The 20,099-nt window shown below is 41.5% G+C and overlaps 1 protein-coding gene across 5 annotated transcripts in view; it reads left to right on the top strand.

Annotated features, from left to right (window-relative positions):
* The window catches only part of nedd4l (NEDD4 like E3 ubiquitin protein ligase), a 63,205-nt gene that overhangs the window by 24,112 nt on the left and 18,994 nt on the right, over window positions 1–20,099 (top strand). For 2 of the 5 annotated variants that reach the window (XM_061699095.1, XM_061699097.1), the window contains exons 7-18: window positions 982–1,032; window positions 4,422–4,483; window positions 4,602–4,704; window positions 6,380–6,534; window positions 6,631–6,769; window positions 7,564–7,752; window positions 8,528–8,605; window positions 10,671–10,730; window positions 14,102–14,248; window positions 16,325–16,516; window positions 18,713–18,910; window positions 19,619–19,696. In XM_061699095.1, the coding sequence (XP_061555079.1) occupies window positions 982–1,032; window positions 4,422–4,483; window positions 4,602–4,704; window positions 6,380–6,534; window positions 6,631–6,769; window positions 7,564–7,752; window positions 8,528–8,605; window positions 10,671–10,730; window positions 14,102–14,248; window positions 16,325–16,516; window positions 18,713–18,910; window positions 19,619–19,696 (1,452 nt within the window). Of the gene's footprint in view, window positions 1–304; window positions 341–981; window positions 1,033–4,421; window positions 4,484–4,601; window positions 4,705–6,379; window positions 6,535–6,630; window positions 6,770–7,563; window positions 7,753–8,527; window positions 8,606–10,670; window positions 10,731–14,101; window positions 14,249–16,324; window positions 16,517–18,712; window positions 18,911–19,618; window positions 19,697–20,099 lie in introns of all 5 variants that reach the window. The other 3 variants (XM_061699096.1, XM_061699098.1, XM_061699099.1) reach the window with 2 other exon arrangements.

Genomic DNA, 20,099 nt, shown 5'->3' on the forward strand with positions numbered 1-20,099 from the left:
GACACACCACACACACTTGATACTCGGCTTCCAATTTTGACTTCTTAATAATTCTTCTTCTTTTTATTTGGGCACAATTTTGATTGAGTTCACATAGTTTAAAAAGCATGCATTTATTTTCATACATACATGGAGCTTAAATGAGCCCGTCAAACAAACCAGGCACCACCCTTTTTACTCCTGACGTTTGAACAGTATTACAAGGATTACTGTGTGGTGGTTAGAGGTTCCAAAATCGATCTCTTCACAAGTTCACACACGTCTATGAAGTCTGCCATCTAAATCAGTTATGTCCCACATACAGGCCTCTACCAAGAATGGGCTTTTCCACATCGGGCAGGTAATATTTGTCCCTCTTGAAGAGGGGGTGGCTGTTGTGCAGTGCAATCATTTGCCTTCATTTCCTCTCTTTTTTTTCCTTCCCCTTTTCTCAGTCTGCGTTAATTACAGGAAAGGGATGGACAAATCTACAGGTTTCCTTTTATTTGCATCACAAGCCTTCTTCTTCCCTGGTTTTATTCCTGATGTTGTCACATCAACAACCCTCTTCTTCCTCTCTCTCTGGCTAATGTGGCTTCCTTGTTGCATTTGGATGTTCTTCTCTAAGTTTATTGGGTTTCTGATACTAAAAGCCTACCTAGACTTAGCCTTCTGTCTTGGACACGTACAAACTCTGCTCCTTGGCAGATATAAAAGTGCTGTCACATGATAAGATCCTGGTAAAGACATTTTCCAAACAAACATGCTGTTTCTCAAATGTAGCAGATATAAAATAAAACCAGTGATTATTTGTGGATATGAATTGAAATTAATACATTTATCTTTGTCTTTGACAAATTGTTGCTGGTTCTTTTTATCTCCTTGGCAATACTGCAATACCTCAACACTCACTGTGGGTTTCCCTTCTCTTCCCCTGTTGAAATTATTGTCAGTCCCCAGAAAACTGCTACTTCTTCTTACCCTCTTTTTGTTCTTTTCTAGACCAGAGATGATTTCTTGGGACAAGTGGACGTTCCTCTCAGTCATTTGCCGGTGAGTGTTTGCTTTTGTAGGTTGTGGGGGGGCTCGGGCCCAGGCCCAGGCCCCAGCAGTCAAGCCAAGAGAAATCTGAATACCCAATACCCGCCCTATTACCATGGTTACCAGGGCCCCGACTGGCAACCATTATCCCTGTACCGTGATCGTCTGTGGTGGGGTGTCATGCATTAAAATTGGGGAGAGTGGTGAGGCGAGACAGTCACGGGGAAATGATGACTCGCAACCGTCACGCCAACACAGGCCAACCAGCTACCCAAAGAATGTGTGAATGTATGTGGTGCATTAAAAATCCATTGGGGAAAGGCATGGCGGGCCAGAGAGCAGGCTGGAGTGCCAGAACACCTGGCCGAGTGTCTCCCCACCCCGACACTGCCCTCCCCCCATTGACGGGTGTATGATGCATTTAAACTGGACGACCAGCAGGGCAGAGAAGTGGGGCGACCAGACGGGAGAGCAGCACAGATGTGCCAGTACCTGGCCCATCATCCACCTCATCATGCCTCGTGCCAGCCCCCCAGGTGACACTGAATGAGATGTGAATGTGCCCAATGTGCGAAATATGTACAGTGTGGGTGATAAAAATGTGCAGTGCGTGTGAAGTAAGAGGGCCCCAACCATCACCACCACCGACCATCCCCCAGCAACCAGAACAGGGCACAGAAGGCGGACCCATCCAAGACAGGAGGCGCCGACACCCTACCATAGGGCCCAGGTCAGCCGGGGACCCCACACAGCCCGTGTGAGAGAGTGGCGACCACCACGGCGGAGCACCCCGGGGAAGAGGGGTCCTCCCACAAGTGATTAATCAAATAATATATCCAGGGGTGCACATAAGTGGTGCGCATGCACACCGGAAAGTGCACCAGATTTGATTGTATCAGTGCTCATTTGCATACCACTGTGTTTTCATTGTTTTGGGGGGTAGTGCAGTGGTAAATGGTAGTGGTAATAGTGTTGTCGTTCACAAACGTAAAGCATATTTAAAGAGACCTAAAAAGACAAAAATGTTAAGGTCATTAAACAAAACAAAAAAAAAAGTTATGTTTTTATTTGTACAGAAAATCAGTAACAAATATGACTTGTCTACAGACAGACATATCAGTTCATCAAATGAGGTCGGTGAGCCATGGAAAAAATGAGCACCAAGTAACAATCTCTGGTGCTCATTTGAGAACCAGACCAAAATTATGTGCACCCCTGATAATACCGGATATCTGCCAATGTGAATGGAGCATAAACAGACAGATTGCTTGTACGCCGTCATTATGAGCCTTATTTCAAGGAAATGGTGATCATTGAAGGATACATGCATTTGTAGAAAGAAACAAGACAGATAATGAAGTGTACACTAAAAAAAAAAATGTTTTACAATCTAAAACTGCATCAAAAGCATGTGTGTTTAAATTTGGTGTAACAAAGCTAGATTAAAGGGAGTTGGCAATTCCCCCCCCCCCACCCAAAAAAAACCACTTTTTGTCGTATTTGTTAAAACTGTCATTATGCCATGACAGGAGTAGCGACAGGATAAATATGGTCTGTGAAAAAAATCAGCCGTCTTTGGCTCCATATTGTATTTTTAAGTAGAATTTTAAGAAGCCACCACACCTGAGAAAAAAACAACCATTCATAGACAGAAGGCGTGACTGATGTTTTACCTTGGACTTCAGGAGCTCTGCTGAAATTATTGCAGAACAGGCACCTCCGGAGGGGGGAGAAGCTTATCCCTCCTTTGCTAACAACTGGGCATACGACTAGCAAACAGAAGCACAAAAAGAAGGAATTGGGCAGCTCTCGAGACAAAACAAAACATCTTGTTAGCAGTTTTAAATTTGCAAACTTCCACTTTAAAGGTGCGCAGACCATTAAACGAGAAAACGATTGCTGATAGTGGCCATTGTCGGAGTAACAAGGCTTTTTTTTGTTGTTATGACTCATGGTAAAACACTCTTGTGTGTGATGGTCACTCACTAAAGAGATCATTCCGCTTTACATAGTATAGATGCAATAACTCCTGATGCTCTGATCTTCTTCTCCTACATCAAATCCACTGTGCTGCCCTCCCCAACTTTCCCAGACATTATTTACATAAATGTTTTTGCGGCCCGGTATTGACACCTGGGCTTGTGCACATGAGGGTTGTTTTAGGCTCACATGAAAAATACATGTAAATAGACAGTCAAAAAAATTGGACTCTGGCAGTAAATCGGATTGGGGCACTTGGACCTTTGTCAGAAACTCTGGCGCTCCTTATCTTCAATGCTGCATTTGTTAAGCCAAGAGTGTCTCTGGTGTGAGAGAGTGCACACACAAGTAGCTTCTTGTTGTTCCTCTAATAGCCTAGTAGCTGTTTGGCAAGACAGGGAGATGTCTTGAATGTAAACAAGAAGGCGACTGTCCCTGATTGGGACCGCATGGAAAAAGCCACCTTGGGCAAATTTACATAGTCTCAGTGGGAAAATGCAGACTTTGGTGAAATAACTGGTTCTAAAACCAAAGACACAGGGTGGTTGATGTGTACACACACCCTTAACACATTCACTGCCATTGATGGCTTTAGAAGTCGAATATCCATGTTAACTGGGAAGGCCTGGCAGTGAATGAGTTAAAGAGATCAGAGAATATTTAGGGCCCTATTTTCATGACTAGCGCAAGTACAGGACTGCACTTGGCGTAACTCTGCGAGGAGGCGGGTTAGACCAGGTGTTTGTAATTTTGTAGACAAGCGCAGCTGGCTTTTTAATTAATTAATTTATTTATTTTTTAAAGGGGCTGTCTGCGCCTCCGGGGCATGAACACAGCCAACTTTATTTGCCGCCAATCGATCCATGCGTGGCTGGAGCATTGTCACTTGGCCGGTGTGGCAAAAGACAACATGCTTAAACGTATGAGCTGGTGATAACCGTGGGTGACTTAAATATGTCCGTGGACCTAATGAAACTATCAACACCCATGCACAATCATGCACATATCGCTTTTGTTCTATTGGATCAAAAATAAATTCTGTATCTGGATTACTCTTGGGATAGGATCATGTTTCAATCCCCTGTATGTGCCTCCTATTATTTGAAAAAACTATTAGCTGTTATTAGTCAATTGATGATACGTGCATGCCTACATACTTATACACAAGCCACAGGTGTTCATTCGTGCATTATCTCTTTCTCTTTCTTACACCTGAAAAGTTGGCAATTTTTGCTGTAGACTGAAAACAGTTTGGCAGACTGCTGAGAATTACAAATTAGCATTTGCATTTTTCCAGTGTGAAACCGGAGAAGCATTGCACAACCCAGTTCTAGTGTGATGCTCGGAGACACTCAATCCAGAGCTGTGACTTTTGATTAAGATGCCTGTCAAAATAAAGTGCCTCCTCAATTATTTTGCAGACGGAGGACCCCGCTATGGAGCGTCCCTACACATTTAAGGACTTCCTGTTGCGGCCCAGGAGGTTAGTATCACCTGGACGTGATATTTATTTTATGAGTACAAAGAAGATGTTTGCCTTATTCCAGTTTGTAGGTCATGATTTGTTATCGTCGCTCATTCCTGCTCATTGTATTCCCAAGTCATAAATCCAGGGTAAAGGGTTACCTGCGTCTGAAGATGGCCTACCTGCCCAAACAAGGAGGACATGAGGAGGAAGCTGGAGAAATGAGGGAGGAGGCAGAGGTAAGCTCAGGCATGCAGGTTTTTTTGGGGTTTTTTTTCCCTTGAGTCTGCATTACCTCTATCATCCTGGTAAATTGCATCATTGTGACCTCTAGTCAAGCTGGAAGATTCCCCTCCACGTGAAACATGAATGAAGTAGTCAACATTCTGGAAATATTTGAAAATTCAACCTCAGCACAGATGAAATTTGGTACACATGACTTTCTTAAGTAGACCAACAAAAAAGTCTCAAGAACCCATGCCCAAAAAGGAAGTAATCCATTTTCGTTATAAGCAGCCATTTTAGGTGAGTTTCTGGTGTTCTTAAGATTTTCTCCAATCACTGCCAAATTTGAACCACATGTAGAAGACAGATGGGCAACACAAAATTGTAAAGGATTTTAATTTCTATCAGTGCAAGTGGGTGGAGCATGGCAGCAAAGCTTGATTACTTGCTGTAAACACAAATAAAACCTGTAGAGATTTGGTCCCATTGCTACCAAATATGAACCATATATACTAGACAGATGGGCGACGCTAAATTATGAAGAATCTGTGTTTACATCATTGCGTGTGGGTGGAGCATGGTGGCGAAGTTAACGAGTTGTGATAAAACATGAAGAAACGCATGAAATCAACCATGTCAGCTTAATTGCAGCCATTTTAGGGTGATTTTGGCCATATCCACTTGTCCTTTAAAATTGTCCTAAACTTGAGATTGTCTTTTATTATGGCGCTGACTCTGCTCATTTTGACCTCTAGTAAAGCTAGAAGATTCCAGTGTTCTGATTCCTTTCTACATGGAGAAGTGAGGTCAACATTCAGCTTTAGACTAAAAGAAATGTGTGAGAGGTGTTTTATTTTTGAAAAGATGAAGACAAGCAAGGATCATTCTTTTTATGTTATCACTGAAGATTTTCCAACAAACTTTGTTGCCAGATTACACACAAGAATCTGGAAGAACCAGTTACTGTGGCTCATTAGTTTGAGGAAAACATCTTCAAGCAGAGGTTCTTAATGGATAACATGCAATATACTGTAATTCAGTGCTGAATACTTTGTTGTCAAATACAACGTTAAAAAGATTCAACTTTATAGTATTCAAGAATGTTTTCTTTATAGTCCACACTGAAAAATAATTTAAAGTGTTTTCTCAACTGTGAAGTGCTTTAAAAGGACTAGCAAAGTGCTTGAAAATTGAAAATAAATTAATACATACGGTATAATAAACATTTTAGATTTTCTGCATTCTAAACCACACTTCTAAAAGAAAGATTAACAATCTAAACAAGTAACTAAACATCAACAAACTTTAGCCTTCCTCAGAGCTTGCCTGCCACCTACTCACTCCACTTACAAAGCTGTTCAAAATAAATCATTTCATTTGCTAACATGACACGTGGGAGGAATCACAGTGTGTTTCATATATAGTGCTTAACAAATTTATTAGACCACCTGTCATAAAAGAGAGTATCCAACATCATGGAGTGGTTTAATGCGGACGGACTCTTAATTTCACTGAACTCTCAACATTTTACGAGCCAGAAGCTTGAGGAGCATTGGATATTCCAGATGTAGCCATCCATTGAAAATAATTTTGAAGTACCACAAGTTGATCTTCCTGAAGTTAATAAATGCGACCAAGTCCCATTTTGTCTTCTGTCCAAAAATGGGACGATTATTTCCTTCATTTAAGGGGTGGGATGAGTCCGTGGATTCGGGCTCGCAACGCCCCCAGCAGCTGCTGCCGCCGTTGCCTGCAGGCTGGGAAGAGAAGGTGGACAACCTGGGGCGCACCTACTACGTCAACCACAACAACCGTTCCACGCAGTGGAAACGGCCCTCCAACATGTACTCTTCCTCGACCTCTTCGCGTATATATTGCATAACCTTCACAAGATTTGAATTTGTTTTTATTTGCTTGCAATCTCGTTTTACTCTGTTAAGGGATGTGATTTCGGAAACGGAGAGCGACAATCGCCAGCGTCAGATCCACCAAGAGGCACATCGTGTTTTCCGTTCAAGACGCCACATCAGCGAGGACCTGGAGAACGAGCACATGGAGCCACGGGAAGTTACTGACAATGTGAGAAATGATCATTCAAGCATAAACACCCAAAAAGAGAATGCATTAGCATCAAAAACAGCAGTGATAATCAAAACCAGTAGCTGCACAAAATCTTCATTTTAACTGCTTTCATGCGTGACATTACTGGAGATGTCTGTGAACCTCACTAGAACTTGGTTCAGGCATGTGTTTTGCTTTTTCTTTGGCTTTTTCTGACAAAGATTGTGTCAGTCTTGCATGTCAGGACCCTAGCTTATTTCACTCAACCGCACTTTTGTCGTCATTTTGTGATTTATGTGAGGGAACGGGGCAATTCGGGGAAAATTTTTTTTTTTTATTTTGCCTTTTTTTTGGGGGGGGGGGGGGGTCAAATACCCCCAAATAATTCAAAATCTGACCAAAAACCTACCATGAAAATACTAAAGTAACACAAAACTTCAGTTTTTTTTAACTCTCAGTAAACCTCACAAGACAATTTAGCCTGGTCTTGGTTTCAGTTTGAAATGTGATGATTTTCTAAAATACTAACTTGTATGAAACTTCGTAGTTTGAACCTCACTACACCTCCATTCAGCCAACTATGGGCATGTGTTTTGCTTTTTCTGTGACTTTTTGGAATTTGATGTCCCCTAATTTAATTCAATTTTAAATTTGACCTAAAATTTTTATGATAAAATATTAACTTTGCGGAAAACTTCTCAGTTTTAAACCTTAGACCATTTTATAATCTTGGCAGTCATTCCAGGAGAAGTGTGTGTTATATTAATCAGTCATGGTTCAATCTCCCATGTCTGTCTGCCTGTCTTGTCTAGTCCTGGGAGCTGATAACAGAGGAAGAACCTAATGATAACCTGGCCCAGTCCCATCCTGGCACATCCTCCGTGCTGACCCCACAGCCTCCGCCGACACCTGTCTCCCAGGAGTTCTCAGACGATTTGAGCATGAGGCTGTCTTTCACCCCCAACACCAACGGCGAAGTGCCCGGGCCTAGCTCGGTTCTGGTGAGAAATCAAACCATCTTATGCTACAGTTCCTTAAGGGAGTACCTTTAAAGTCAAACACCACTGGGTCAAAACATTTCGGGTAGGTGTTTTCCTTTTTTTTTTTTTTTTTTTAGGCTTTTTCCAAAAATGAACCACCGCCATTAATGACATCACAGGAGATGTTAACATCAGCTTAGTGTTCCCTCGCTATATTCATCATTCGCACTCCCGTTATATCGCGTCTTTTTAAGCAATAATGTTTTTTTTTTTGGTTTTTTTATAGTGTATCTACTCACTGTAAAGCCCTCCCATGTGGAAAAGGACAGCCACGGTCACCTATGCATTTTTCAGCCGTTTATTGAATGCTGGGAAAACAGTACACAGAAAACAAAATGAGCCCATCCGCAGAGGAGCTGCTGTCAGACAGCACTCACCCCCAGACACTCACAGACTTGCCGACCTCACACCCCATCGCACTAGGCCCCACCTATTAAAGGCACATGCACGTATCTAACAGTACAGTATTTTGTATTTGCAATTTTCTTTTGTTCAAATGTTTACAAAATGTTTAAAAAGTGATTAAAGCATGTGCAAAGTATAAAACATTTTAAAAAGATTTTTTTAATCTGGTCTCTCAAAATTGTGGATTTTCACATATTGCCGGTGGGTCTAGAACGTATCAGCAGGAATAAGCAGGGATTCGCTTTCGTATTAATATCCAAACAAACTGGAGTAAACCACTTACTGTAACTACTTGTGAAAATGTTTAAAATGTCTTCTCCCCCTCAACCAGACCCAGTTGTCAAACCGACTGCGCTCTTCCAGTATGACGGATGGCGTTAGCGATCAGGCGCAGCCTCCTCCTCTTGCGGTAACTCACATTTCTGTCTATCCCGTCGCCTCTCTTGTACTACTTTCTCCCTTTTCTGTTTCGTTGAGCACTCTCCTCCTGGTTGTTCCCCGAAGGCTTTTTTAGGCTTCTCCTTCACGTCTCCATTGTCTGGACTGCGGGTGTACAACACATTAATCACACTTTTTCCCCCTACCACTCCGAACAGGTGGTGTTGCTAACGCTTCACTTTTTCTTGTGATTGTACCATTCTTTCCTTTCTTCTTGCTTCACTAGGATTACCTCTCCTTATATCTGACTTAAAAGGAAATGCTGAATCTTCAGCACTATGACCATTCCAGTTAGAAGCCCTTACATGATTTAAGATGTCATGAGTAACAGCCTCCATGCCCGACTGTCACATGATTCTCGAGGCTGTCACACTGCTGAGTCACAGAGCTTTTGAACAAAGGAACACTACAAGTGCTGATGTCAGCAACAATGACAAGCCATTAGTGGGTGGTGTTAGCAGGCATGCATTTGCTATCCTCACTCAGTAGCCAACGCGTTACCATCACTGCAGCCTTGTTGAGGTTTAGTAGGCACATATACTGCACACGTCTACTATGGACATTTTTACAACAATTCTTAACTCAAAAAATGTACAACCACGCACATGTCTCTAGCACTTCTGTAAAATTACCCTGCATAAAATAAATTAGTCACATAAATATAGCATACACCTCAGTTAAATACTGTACCTTGGGATAGGGGTAGTCTTGGCTGTGATAAGAGTTTGTTTTAATGTCACAAAAAAGATTAACTATGAAAGGACATAATGAGAGATTTTTCACGATTTAAAACCATTCCGAGTTGTCTTAATAAAAGTTATCTGACATTCTTCAGTCAAAATACAGAAAGGATAAAGAATTAGAGCACACAGGTTTTGGTTTTGCAGCTTTCGTTACCACGACAGCTGGGGATGGGACTAGGGAGTTGTGACAACTTTTTCATAAATGCCTCGGTCAGTCTGGGGAATGGAGGCGGGGAGATGTATTTTCACATGTGAAGGCAGCACTTCATCACCAAATATAGTTTTGGTTTTATTTGTATGGCTACTTTTTTATATCTAATGTTGGAAGTGATGTTGTTGCTTCAGCTTTACATATTCCAATCGTTATGTTTATTTATAATTATCTGGATGCATTTTAGATCTACGTATACATTAATTGAATGTATTGGAGCGCTCATCAAATTCACACTACCCTGTGTACATATTTAGTTGCTCCACTACCAGTTAAATATTTTTGCCATCCCTTAAGATTTTGACATAGTTCATAAAATACTATTTTTCCTCAAGTAATGTAGTTGCAGTGCATCATCCATTTAACACAAACGTCTACGTCAAATATATGCCTCCCTTTTCCTATTAGGAAAAAACATGTAGTGAGTGTAATTATTTTAGTTCATAGACTCTCTTGTTGAAATGGAGACATTATAGAGTCAACTGGTGAGCCCATTTAAACTCTGTTGCTAACCAATAGGAGCATCAACAAAGGCACTTCAACTTTCTCTGAGATTAATCAAAGTGTGGAGTTCCTTGTGCCAGATAAAAGGTGATCTTGCCTTATGTGGCAAAGTCGTGAGTGTTCTTGTAGCATCTTCTGATGTGATCACTCCACAGTTTTGTGCGCGTTCGTGTTAGAGCAAGCTACGTGATTTATTTGTTCTGGCACAATTTTCGGGTGCAGCATTTCTCCATAATAGTCCTTTTTATATTTATTTTAAATTCCACTTTCACTTGACATAAATTGTAATATTTAGTACCTATAATGTTCTTTAACGCTGTGCCTTTTCCTTGCATAATCCAGTCAACCAATCACAACTGCAGTACCTTCCTGCCACCTCACAATCAATATACTAGATTCCCTCAATTGATTTGTTTTTCCCTCACCCAAAAAGTCACAGCTTCCTTCCCAAACACAAGCACTTTCTGTCACCACCCTTTTGTCCTATCAGTGTCTCTTCAGTATACTGCCCCTTCTTAAATGCCCCCACATCCCCCTTATTAATGCCCCCTCCTGACAGTACTGTTGTCTGCCACCAGCAGCGTTCCCATTCCAGAAGAACCAGAGCTCAAACAGTCTCAGGTGGTGAGGATATTACGGTAATGTCTCAGTTCCTATACAATACAAACCCTTCGCGCCTCTTGTTTAACACATTTATAAAAACATCCCCTACAATTGACAATATATTCTCCCCCCTATTGCATACAAGAATTTTCATGTTGGACAGACTTAAAAAAAAAATACATGGATGATATTTGCATCAATATTGACTCAAATATACATAAAAAGGAGGCCATCTGTGCTAATAGTGAAAGTGTTTCATTGCAGCAATATAGTCTCTTTGTTGTCTGTCGCTTTATTTGTGGTTCTGTCCATTGACTTCATATGCTTATTCGTGTGGGCTTTTTCTCGAGTTGTTTTCTGTCTTTACCATGCACAGTTTAAAGGTCAGAAAATTGTAAAACACCGTTGTTGCTGGCATTAGCAGTGGGAATTGTAGCCTAATTCGCAATACGATATTACATTTTTTGAAATATACCAATTCAGTAATAATGCGATAGGCAGAAGTAAACCTACGCATGATACAATACATCACAAGATCCATGTAATTTATCAACAGAAAATGTGCAATTGTTGCAAATTAAGTATGCAGAGCAATATTTCTTTTAAATGATCATATTTCCATAATAATAGTCGGATGAAATAGAGGTACTCTTGCTGTCTTGTAAAAAGCATGTATCTCCAAGGTTTTGTACTGTTGAAGTTATGATACAAAAGGTTGTAGGGAAAATCACAGTTCAGTAAGTGTCTTCATTTTAGGTCAAAGTTTTGTGTGAAACAGGAACACATTTAAAATTAAACGTGAAAACCTGCTAGCAGTAAATTCTCCAATTAATTAAGGGTTCTCAAATAAACAAAATGATAGCCATCCATCCATTTGCTGTAGCTCTTGTCATCATTAGGGTCGTGGTTGAGCTGCAGCCTATGCCAGCTCACCAGACGAGAGTTGGGTTACACGTAATCGCAGACAAAATAATAAATACAATACAATTAAAGACATCTATTACAGCTTTAAAACCCTGTAAATCCAAAAAGTCTTGTAAATTTTACACATCACAGAGAAGAGTATTGTTGACCGATTTATGATCGCGCACTTCAGTATGAATAATTAACCCACAATGCATTGCGCGTTTAACACGCCAGTGAAACTGTATTCTTAATGTGTAAATAACAAAAGTAACAACAATCAAATACACTTTTTACCAAGGAAAATAACAAAAATAGTGTGGCGACAGGGAAATCGTGCATTTCTTTGCACTTTTATGGTACTGCACCGTCACTGTGTATTGTGTAATAAACAGTCACTTCCCTATTGCTTTCTTCTATTAGTTGAGGGGGAAAAAAGAAAAAATAAAGAGCAGTCTTGGTTAAAACCTTCTGCACATCTGGACTGCTCTTTGATCAAATCATCCATCCATCCATTTTCTGAGCTGCTTCTCCTCACTAGGATCGTGGGCGTGCTGGAGCTATCCCAGCTATCATCGGGCAGGAGGCGGGGTACACCCTGCACTGGTTGCCAGCCAATCGCGGGGCACATACAAACAAACAACCATTTGCACTCACATTCACACCTACGGGCGATTTTATAGTCTCCAATTCATGCATGTTTTTGGGATGTGGAAAACCCACGCAGGCACGGGGAGGACATGCAAACTCAACACAGGCGGGGCCGGGGATTTAACCCCGGTCCTCAGAACTGTGAGGCTGACGCTCTAACTAGTCGTCCACCGTGCCGCCTGATCGAATCTTTAGCTGCAAATTAGTATTTGATGAGAGACGATGATGCAAAAGTGACTATTGTTGGTTTGAAGTAGTAACTGTAGTCTTAATGACTTTCCCAGGAAAAGTAACGCCTTACTTTGCTCATTACTCAAAATAGCGATTTTTGGGAGTAACTCGTGACTTTGTAACACACAACACCGAGCGAGGCACTGACATGTTGAACAACCACACTAATGCGGGCTAACGAATGTAATAAATAGTTAACTATCTATGTTGTGTTGATCTACCCGCGACAACTGAAGCAAGGTTGTGGCGTATTGGATGGACCCAACGCTTATCCGCTAGCCCGCTCGTGGCTACTACTAGCCGCTAGTAGTCGAAGAATTCGCAGTGGAGTCATCCAGTTCGTCATCTGCTCGTTCCCTGTGCCGCTCATGGCATAACACTTCAGGGAAGAGGCATTTTTTTTCAGGTTCTAGGCATAGCTTGATGACTAACTGCACACTTTAGTGGTAGAAATGGGCCAAGGTTTTTATTACTAAGTAACTCGAAATTGCGACAGATAGCCACCAATGAAATGACGGCTCTCGGTACTTATATAGCGGGGGAGGGCCGACTCAGAAAGTATATGCCCAAGCCCACGTCTCATTGGGATAGTTTTTACCCCTGCCAAAAAAATCTGGACAACTGAGAAGGTGAAAAAGAGTTTTAATCCAGTACTCAATTGCTCTCAGCCTTTGCACGTTTTCAGCACTTCAAACATATTTACAGTATTTAGGAACACACACAAAAATGACTTTACAGGGTTTTTAAATCACAGTTTGAAATTGTTTTTTCTTAAATGTCATTATCCTAGGCGGCACGGTGATCGACTGGTTAGCACATATGCCTCACAGTTCTGAGGACCGGGGTTCAAATCCCTGCCTCGCCTGTGTGAGGTTTGCATGTTCTCCCCGTGCCTGCGTTGGTTTCCTCCAACATCCCAAAAACATGCACAGTAGGTTAATTAAAGACTCGAATGCGAGTACGAATGGTTGTTGGTTTATAGGTGCCCTGCGATTGACTGCCGCCCAGTTCAAGGTGTACCCCGCCTCCCACCCGAAGATAGCTGGGATAGGCTCCAGTACGCCCACAACCCTTGTGAGGATAAACGGTACAGCAAATGGTTCGATGGATGGATTATTATCCTACCAAAACACCAAATGTACTTGTTTTTGCTTTGGCTCCATCTAAGGATGCCAAAGAAAGTTTGCTGTACTGTAATTCAGGATTACGTGACGTCGTTTCAAACATTTTAACCAGTTTGATATCACCTAGCTGGAGGCTTAGGTCTCCTGTGTTTGTTTACTGAGCAGATGAGTGTGACTACAGGGCGAGGCAGTTACACTTCCAATCCTGTACCCAAAATGTTTTGCCTCTACCGTACCGACTTCCATATCGAAAAATCTGAGTACAAATAAATATCTCGTTACACCGTCATAATGTAATCAAATCAAATCGTCACAATTTGTAGTTTTAGAGTGTAAGATATCGCAATAGTGATATTTTGTCGTACCTCTTAACTGACACTAGCTCGTGCCCTCTGTACCTTTTAATTGCTATTCAAACATTTGCTCCTGGAGACGTCACCTTCCGATCTTCTCTGACGCGTTTATTTTTGCTCTCTCTCCACGCCGGGCGGGGCCAGTCTCCCACAGCGACCCCATTCAACCTGACCACCCCGGGCCTGCCCCCTGGATGGGAGGAGCGGAAGGACGCCAAGGGAAGAACTTATTACGTCAACCATAACACCCGCACCACTACCTGGACTAGGCCAATTGTGCAGGTACAGCAGGTGAAGAAGGCGGAAGCGGAGCTTACTTCTACAACGTGACGTTGATTCTTTGTTCCTCCCCTTGTTCGCAGTCTTTTGTGCGGACTCTGGTTGTTTTTGCCATTTGGGTCTTCCCTCTCTCATTTAGCGTTTGCTGATACTCCAGAGCGGAGGCACGTCTTCTCCTTCCCATGTTTGTCTTTCCACCATGTTTTTCTGTTGAGTGTAGTCGGAGCTGGACGTCTAATCTTTCTCTTTTTAAATCCACCATCCTGGTGGTTGTGTTTGTACCCGTGCATCTGTTGACTGCTTATTGTCTGATTCCCATCTGTCTCCATTGCTCCAAAGGAGGAGATCCTGATCAAAAGCATTCCATTACGAAACTACGCTCAGTAGACCTTTGCCAAGGCTAAACAATCCATAATTTGGAAGTTTTGTGAAATTTGTAGAGTAGTTTTAGCATATTCCTACCAAGCAAACAAAACAAAAACAGTAAAAAAAATTTAACCTCCTTGGCGAAGGTAAAAGGTGTGTTTGTCAATGTGCCCCTTTTCCACTGCAAAGTACCCTGTCGACATGGGGAAAGAGGAGCCAATACTGAGTATTAATTAACTAATTCATTAATTTATTAGTCAGTCGAGCTTTTAAGTGTGCCAAGCCAATACTTAAAGGATTGTGAAAAGCAAGGGGGAGGAGATTGTGTGAAACGTGTCATGTTTTGAAGTAATTGAGGGCAATTGGAATGCAATTTTTTTTTTTTAACCACCAATTGTCACACTCAACTATTTGATAGAGGCTCATTTAAGAAAATATATAAAAAAAACTTTTTTCATTGTTACTGCCCAGAGGAAATATAAAATGGAAACTTGTGTTGTATTGTTTTTTAAAGGGTTAAGATCGGAGAAAAAAAAAATACATTAATAATAATAGTCATTCATTAATTAGGAAATGTAGTCAAATTCCTAGCCTTAATGATAACTGTTGGTCACTCATTGGTTAAGCAGATTTGCTATTGTAACATTTTTAGGATAGATGTCTAGAAATTACAACATCAAAAACGCACGCTAATGCAAGCTGTTGCTGTGATTCAGCTCTGGATGCTGTAGTATTAAGGCCTCTTTATACTCCCGCGGCCGACAACGCCCGCATTGCATCACGTGACTGACGAATTGGCCCGCGCGGGCCCCTCTGCGTAGGTTGACGCGCACACGGCAAACAATTTTGCTGCGCGTAGAATGTCATCTCTCGTGATTAGTCCGTTTTAGTCACGTGGTGTGATGATGCAATCAGCGTTACTCCCGGTTCCACATAGCACCTACGCCGCCGCCTTCTCGATCGATTTTGCAGCACAATTAAACATATCATCTGGTCATCTAAGTCCATTTGTTCTAGCAGACTCTGTTCCACGATCGTCATTGTTGTTGCTTTGTTCCTTGTTCCGGAAAGGAAAGTAAAAACGGCTACCGGAAATGGCCACAAAATGCAGAGGAAACTCCACCCTGTGGCGTCCTAGCGAATACCAGCCGTAGCGACACCCTCGACTTGGAGGAGAACTGCCGCACACTTTCAATATAGCCAGAAGAGAAGATTGAGCATCTTTTCGCCCGTGCCCTTTTACACAGAACACAGCAAAATGGGATATTGCTGCTACTGCTTTCACGCAGCGACACACTTAATCAGATAATGAGATGAGGTCGGGGCCAGAACAGAATCTGGTGCGATGTAGAAAATAGTCATCAACATCAACAATGGGGTGGGAGAAGTAAGGGTTAAACTTCACAGAATTGCGCAATACCGTGACACAACCTGCATTCCCTTCTGTTACAGCTAAAGCGGAACATTGCCACGTTGACTTTATCGTCCCATTCTGTGTCGGTGCTGTTTATACAGAATTACAACAACGGGAAAAAGGCAGTCAAATGAAATATTTTATAGGCAGTGTAAAAGGGGCTGTTGTCGTTTGTTCTGACTGATGTATTCAATGCAGCGTGGCTTTTGCAGTTTCCCGCTGCATTCTACTGTACAGTGGAAAAGCAGCATGTGTTACATTTAGTTTCGAACCCATCTTAACCTCAAACGTGCTTTTCTCCCCGGCAGCTGACTGAAGATGGAGCCAGCACCTCAGCGGCGGCGGCATCACCGTCGGGAGCAACCGCCGCCCTGGCACCCGCACCCTCTCCCTCCTCCAATGCCTCCTCTAATGCCTCCAACAACCACCTCCATGAGCCCCAAGTCCGACGACCTCGTAGTCTCAGCTCCCCCACTGTCACCCTCTCTACCCCCTTGGAGGTGAGACGTAGTCACCCGTACCTTACCAGTCCACCACAGCCCTGTTAGAACAAGGCTGGGGAACCTGTCACCTGTGCGCTATTCACGGCCTGACATGCGGTTTTAACCGAAAACCTTAAGAGGAATTGTTCTAATGCTCATAATATGTAATAATAAGCAATTCTTCAATTATATAATCACACAGAGGGATTAAAGTGGCCTCTGATATTCAAAATAAATACATAAAAAAGGTTCTCCACCCTGTTTTAAAAAATGACCCATAATCCTCACCTGGTTTGTTCATGAGGCAATTCCGAATTCAGAATTGCACATATATGCTGTTATCGCTCAGTCTTTCAGGGTTAACCAATCTGGAGGCCAAAGTGGGGTACAGGAGTTTTCCTTTCTTCCGATAAATTTGCAAAGGCCCCACCCCCCAATGTTGGTTTGTCTCTGAAAGGATCTCCTGAGCGATTATCCATCGGTTTGCTCTGTAAAACACTCGGGGCTGACAGTCGTAAATGTTAAACCTGTTTAATATTTACGATGGCAAATCCTTATGTTTGTAGTCAATGCCAAGTTTGGCCGAGCCGCTGACTTAGTGATTGCAGACTTTTTGGGGGAGATACTTTATCATCATGTGTGTGGTGTGCTGTCTTGGTCATATCAATGAATACACCACACACTAAGTGCAGTAAGCACACACAGCCTTTTTTTCACATTTTAAAAATCTGTTTAGATGTTGAAAATATTTGTGTGTACCCCGCTTTTTTCGATAATAATTTCCTTTCCTCACACTGAGTTTTTCTCACTTCCACTTCACAAAACATTGCACTCTGGAGCACGCTTCTAACCGTACATCAGTGATGTTTATTTTCTTTTTACTTTGAGGTGTTCAAAGAACTCACCGCTACTACTATTGAATTTGGCAGTGCAATGATAAATACATCGCAGAAATGGGGCTAATTAAGATAAGACGTGTGGTATAGGGTTTTTGTCGCAGGCTGGCTGAACTACCAAGAGTGCTGACCTGGTGGAGATTTAATTAACGTGTGTGTGTGTGTGTATGTGTGCGTGATGATAAGATCCGTCAAAGCCAGAGTGAAAAAAAAACAGTAACATAATTAGAACATCCAGATTAGACTGTTAATTAACATGTTTTGTCTTGTTAAAAGTTCAGATCGGCATGTGATGAGTGATTTCTTTATGTTGGAACACTTATTAGCCTCTGTGTGGTTGATGTTCTTTAAAAAGCTTATGAGCACAAGAAGTTAACTGTGCGAGGGTCAGTATGACTTTTAGCATTGACTAGCAAAAGTTTTGGAAAGTTAATGCAGTGAATCATCTGAGTTCATTCTTTGGTTCATAACAAAGAATGGAAAACGGAGCTGAAATTGTTTATAAAAAATCAGTTACAGAGGTCAAATGTTGCATAATAAAACTCATTTGCTAATTGTCCTTTGCTTATTGGAAAAATAAGGTATACAACTAACAATTGTCGACTGTAAATCTTTGATAAGATGTGTTGCGAACCTTAACTTTCAGTATCGTTTTCAGTTTGTGTTTTGGACCATTGTCATTGTTTCTATCTTTGGCTCATTATCATATTTAAACCATCTTTAAAAAAAAAAAAATAAACTTTACAAACAGGAACAAGAAAAAAACATTTGTCATGATATTCTCCTTGAAATTTCAGGAGTGCGCTTTTTTTCAAATAGTGACTTTCTTGTGTGGTGGGATAATGACCTGCTCTCCTTTCACTTTGTTATTGGAGGTGAAAAGTTGCGACTTACAAGTCAAATAAAATGTCACTTTAATAAATGTTTAAAAACAAACTGTTCTTAAAGATTAAATGCAAAAATATTGTACTATAAAGTTAAATACAGCTGAACTGTAACTGTACTTTAATTATCTCCATTTTCTTTGCATAGATTATGTTCATTAATTGTAATATATTTGATTGTTTTTCATGTCTTAATTGTAGTTTATTTTATTTGTATATAATTCAGTGATTCTTTCGCATACCATTAGAGGAAGTGCGTATACCATTATTGGTGCCTGTACCACACTTTGAGAATCACTGCTCTAAACGTCAATGTGGAATAGTAAAGTTGACAAGTCTGTGTACACCTCCTACAGCGTTCCAATCGATTTTTAAGGATTATTTTGGACATTTGGGACTGATGTCGTTGCTCTTATTTGTAATTGTTCGTCCAGGGGGTCAACAACATCCCGGCACGGCGTGCAGTGAAGGACACCTTCTCCAACCCTCAGTCCCCGCAGCCGTCGCCCTACAGCTCACCCAAGTCTCAGCACAAGGCCCATCAAAGCTTCCTGCCACCAGGCTGGGAGATGAGGATAGCCCCTAACGGACGGCCTTTCTTCATCGACCACAACAGCCGAACCACCACCTGGGTCGGTAACACTGTGATGCTTCTATTCTCTACGCCACCGCTCTTAATTTGTACAGTATTAATTTCATGAAATGTCATAAATATAGTCTGAATTAAATTTGGAAGAAAAATAAAACCTAAATTGAAAAAATATTTGTTCTGATCTGTTGAACCCTTTTGTTGTACTTTTTACCACTTATTTTTTAAATGAAATAATTAGTTTAATTTAAAAGTACAATCAAATTTCAATATCCATTTTGCAGTTATCCATTTTCCATACCGCGTATCCTCACTAGGGTCGCAGGTGTGCTGGAGCCTATCTCGGCTAACTTTGGGCGAGAGGCGGGGTACACCGTTAACTCGCCAGCCAATCGCAGGGCACATATAAACAAACGATCATTCACACTTGCATTCACACCTACGGGCAATTTAGTCTTCAATTAACCTACCATGCATGTTTTGGGGATGTGGGAGAAAACCAGAGTACCTGGAGAAAACCCACGCAGGCACGGGGAGAACATGCAAACTCCACACAGGCGAGGCCAGTTTTGAACCTGGATCCTCATGTTACACACAATATAATTTGATTGAATGTAGTTTTAATCTTGAATAAAAGTAATACATGTATTTATAATTATATCATGAATAAAAAAAAAAACACACAAAAAAACCTTTTGTCGATTCAATGTTTTCTGCTCATTCCCTACTCCCTCATCCCTTGTCTTAATAGGAAGATCCCAGGTTGAAGTATCCGGTCCATATGAGGAATAAGAACTCCATGGAACCCGGTGAACTCGGCCCTCTTCCTGTAAGTACATTTTGCTGCTCGGTCATCTGAACTGGATGTTCAAAAAAGTACCGTGAATTTGCGACCTCATCAAATGTTGTTCTCAAAGCGAAACTGCCGGTTGTAGCTATTGGTGTTTAACATGATGTTTAGAAGGCTTTTTTATTATATACAGTGGGTACGGAAAGTATTCAGACCCCCTTAAATTTTTCACTCTTTGTTATATTGCAGCCAATTTGCTAAAATCATTTAAGGTTTCCCCCCACCCCCCTTTAATGTACACAGAGCACCCCATATTGACAGAAAAAAATCGGAATTTTTGACATTTTTGCAGATTAAAAAAGAACAACTGAAATATCACACAGCCATAAGTATTCGGACCCTTTGCTGTAACACTCATATATTTAACCCGGGTGCTGTCCAT

This window comes from Phycodurus eques, chromosome 15 (assembly GCF_024500275.1).
Source record: "Phycodurus eques isolate BA_2022a chromosome 15, UOR_Pequ_1.1, whole genome shotgun sequence".
Taxonomy (NCBI): Eukaryota; Metazoa; Chordata; class Actinopteri; order Syngnathiformes; family Syngnathidae; genus Phycodurus; species Phycodurus eques.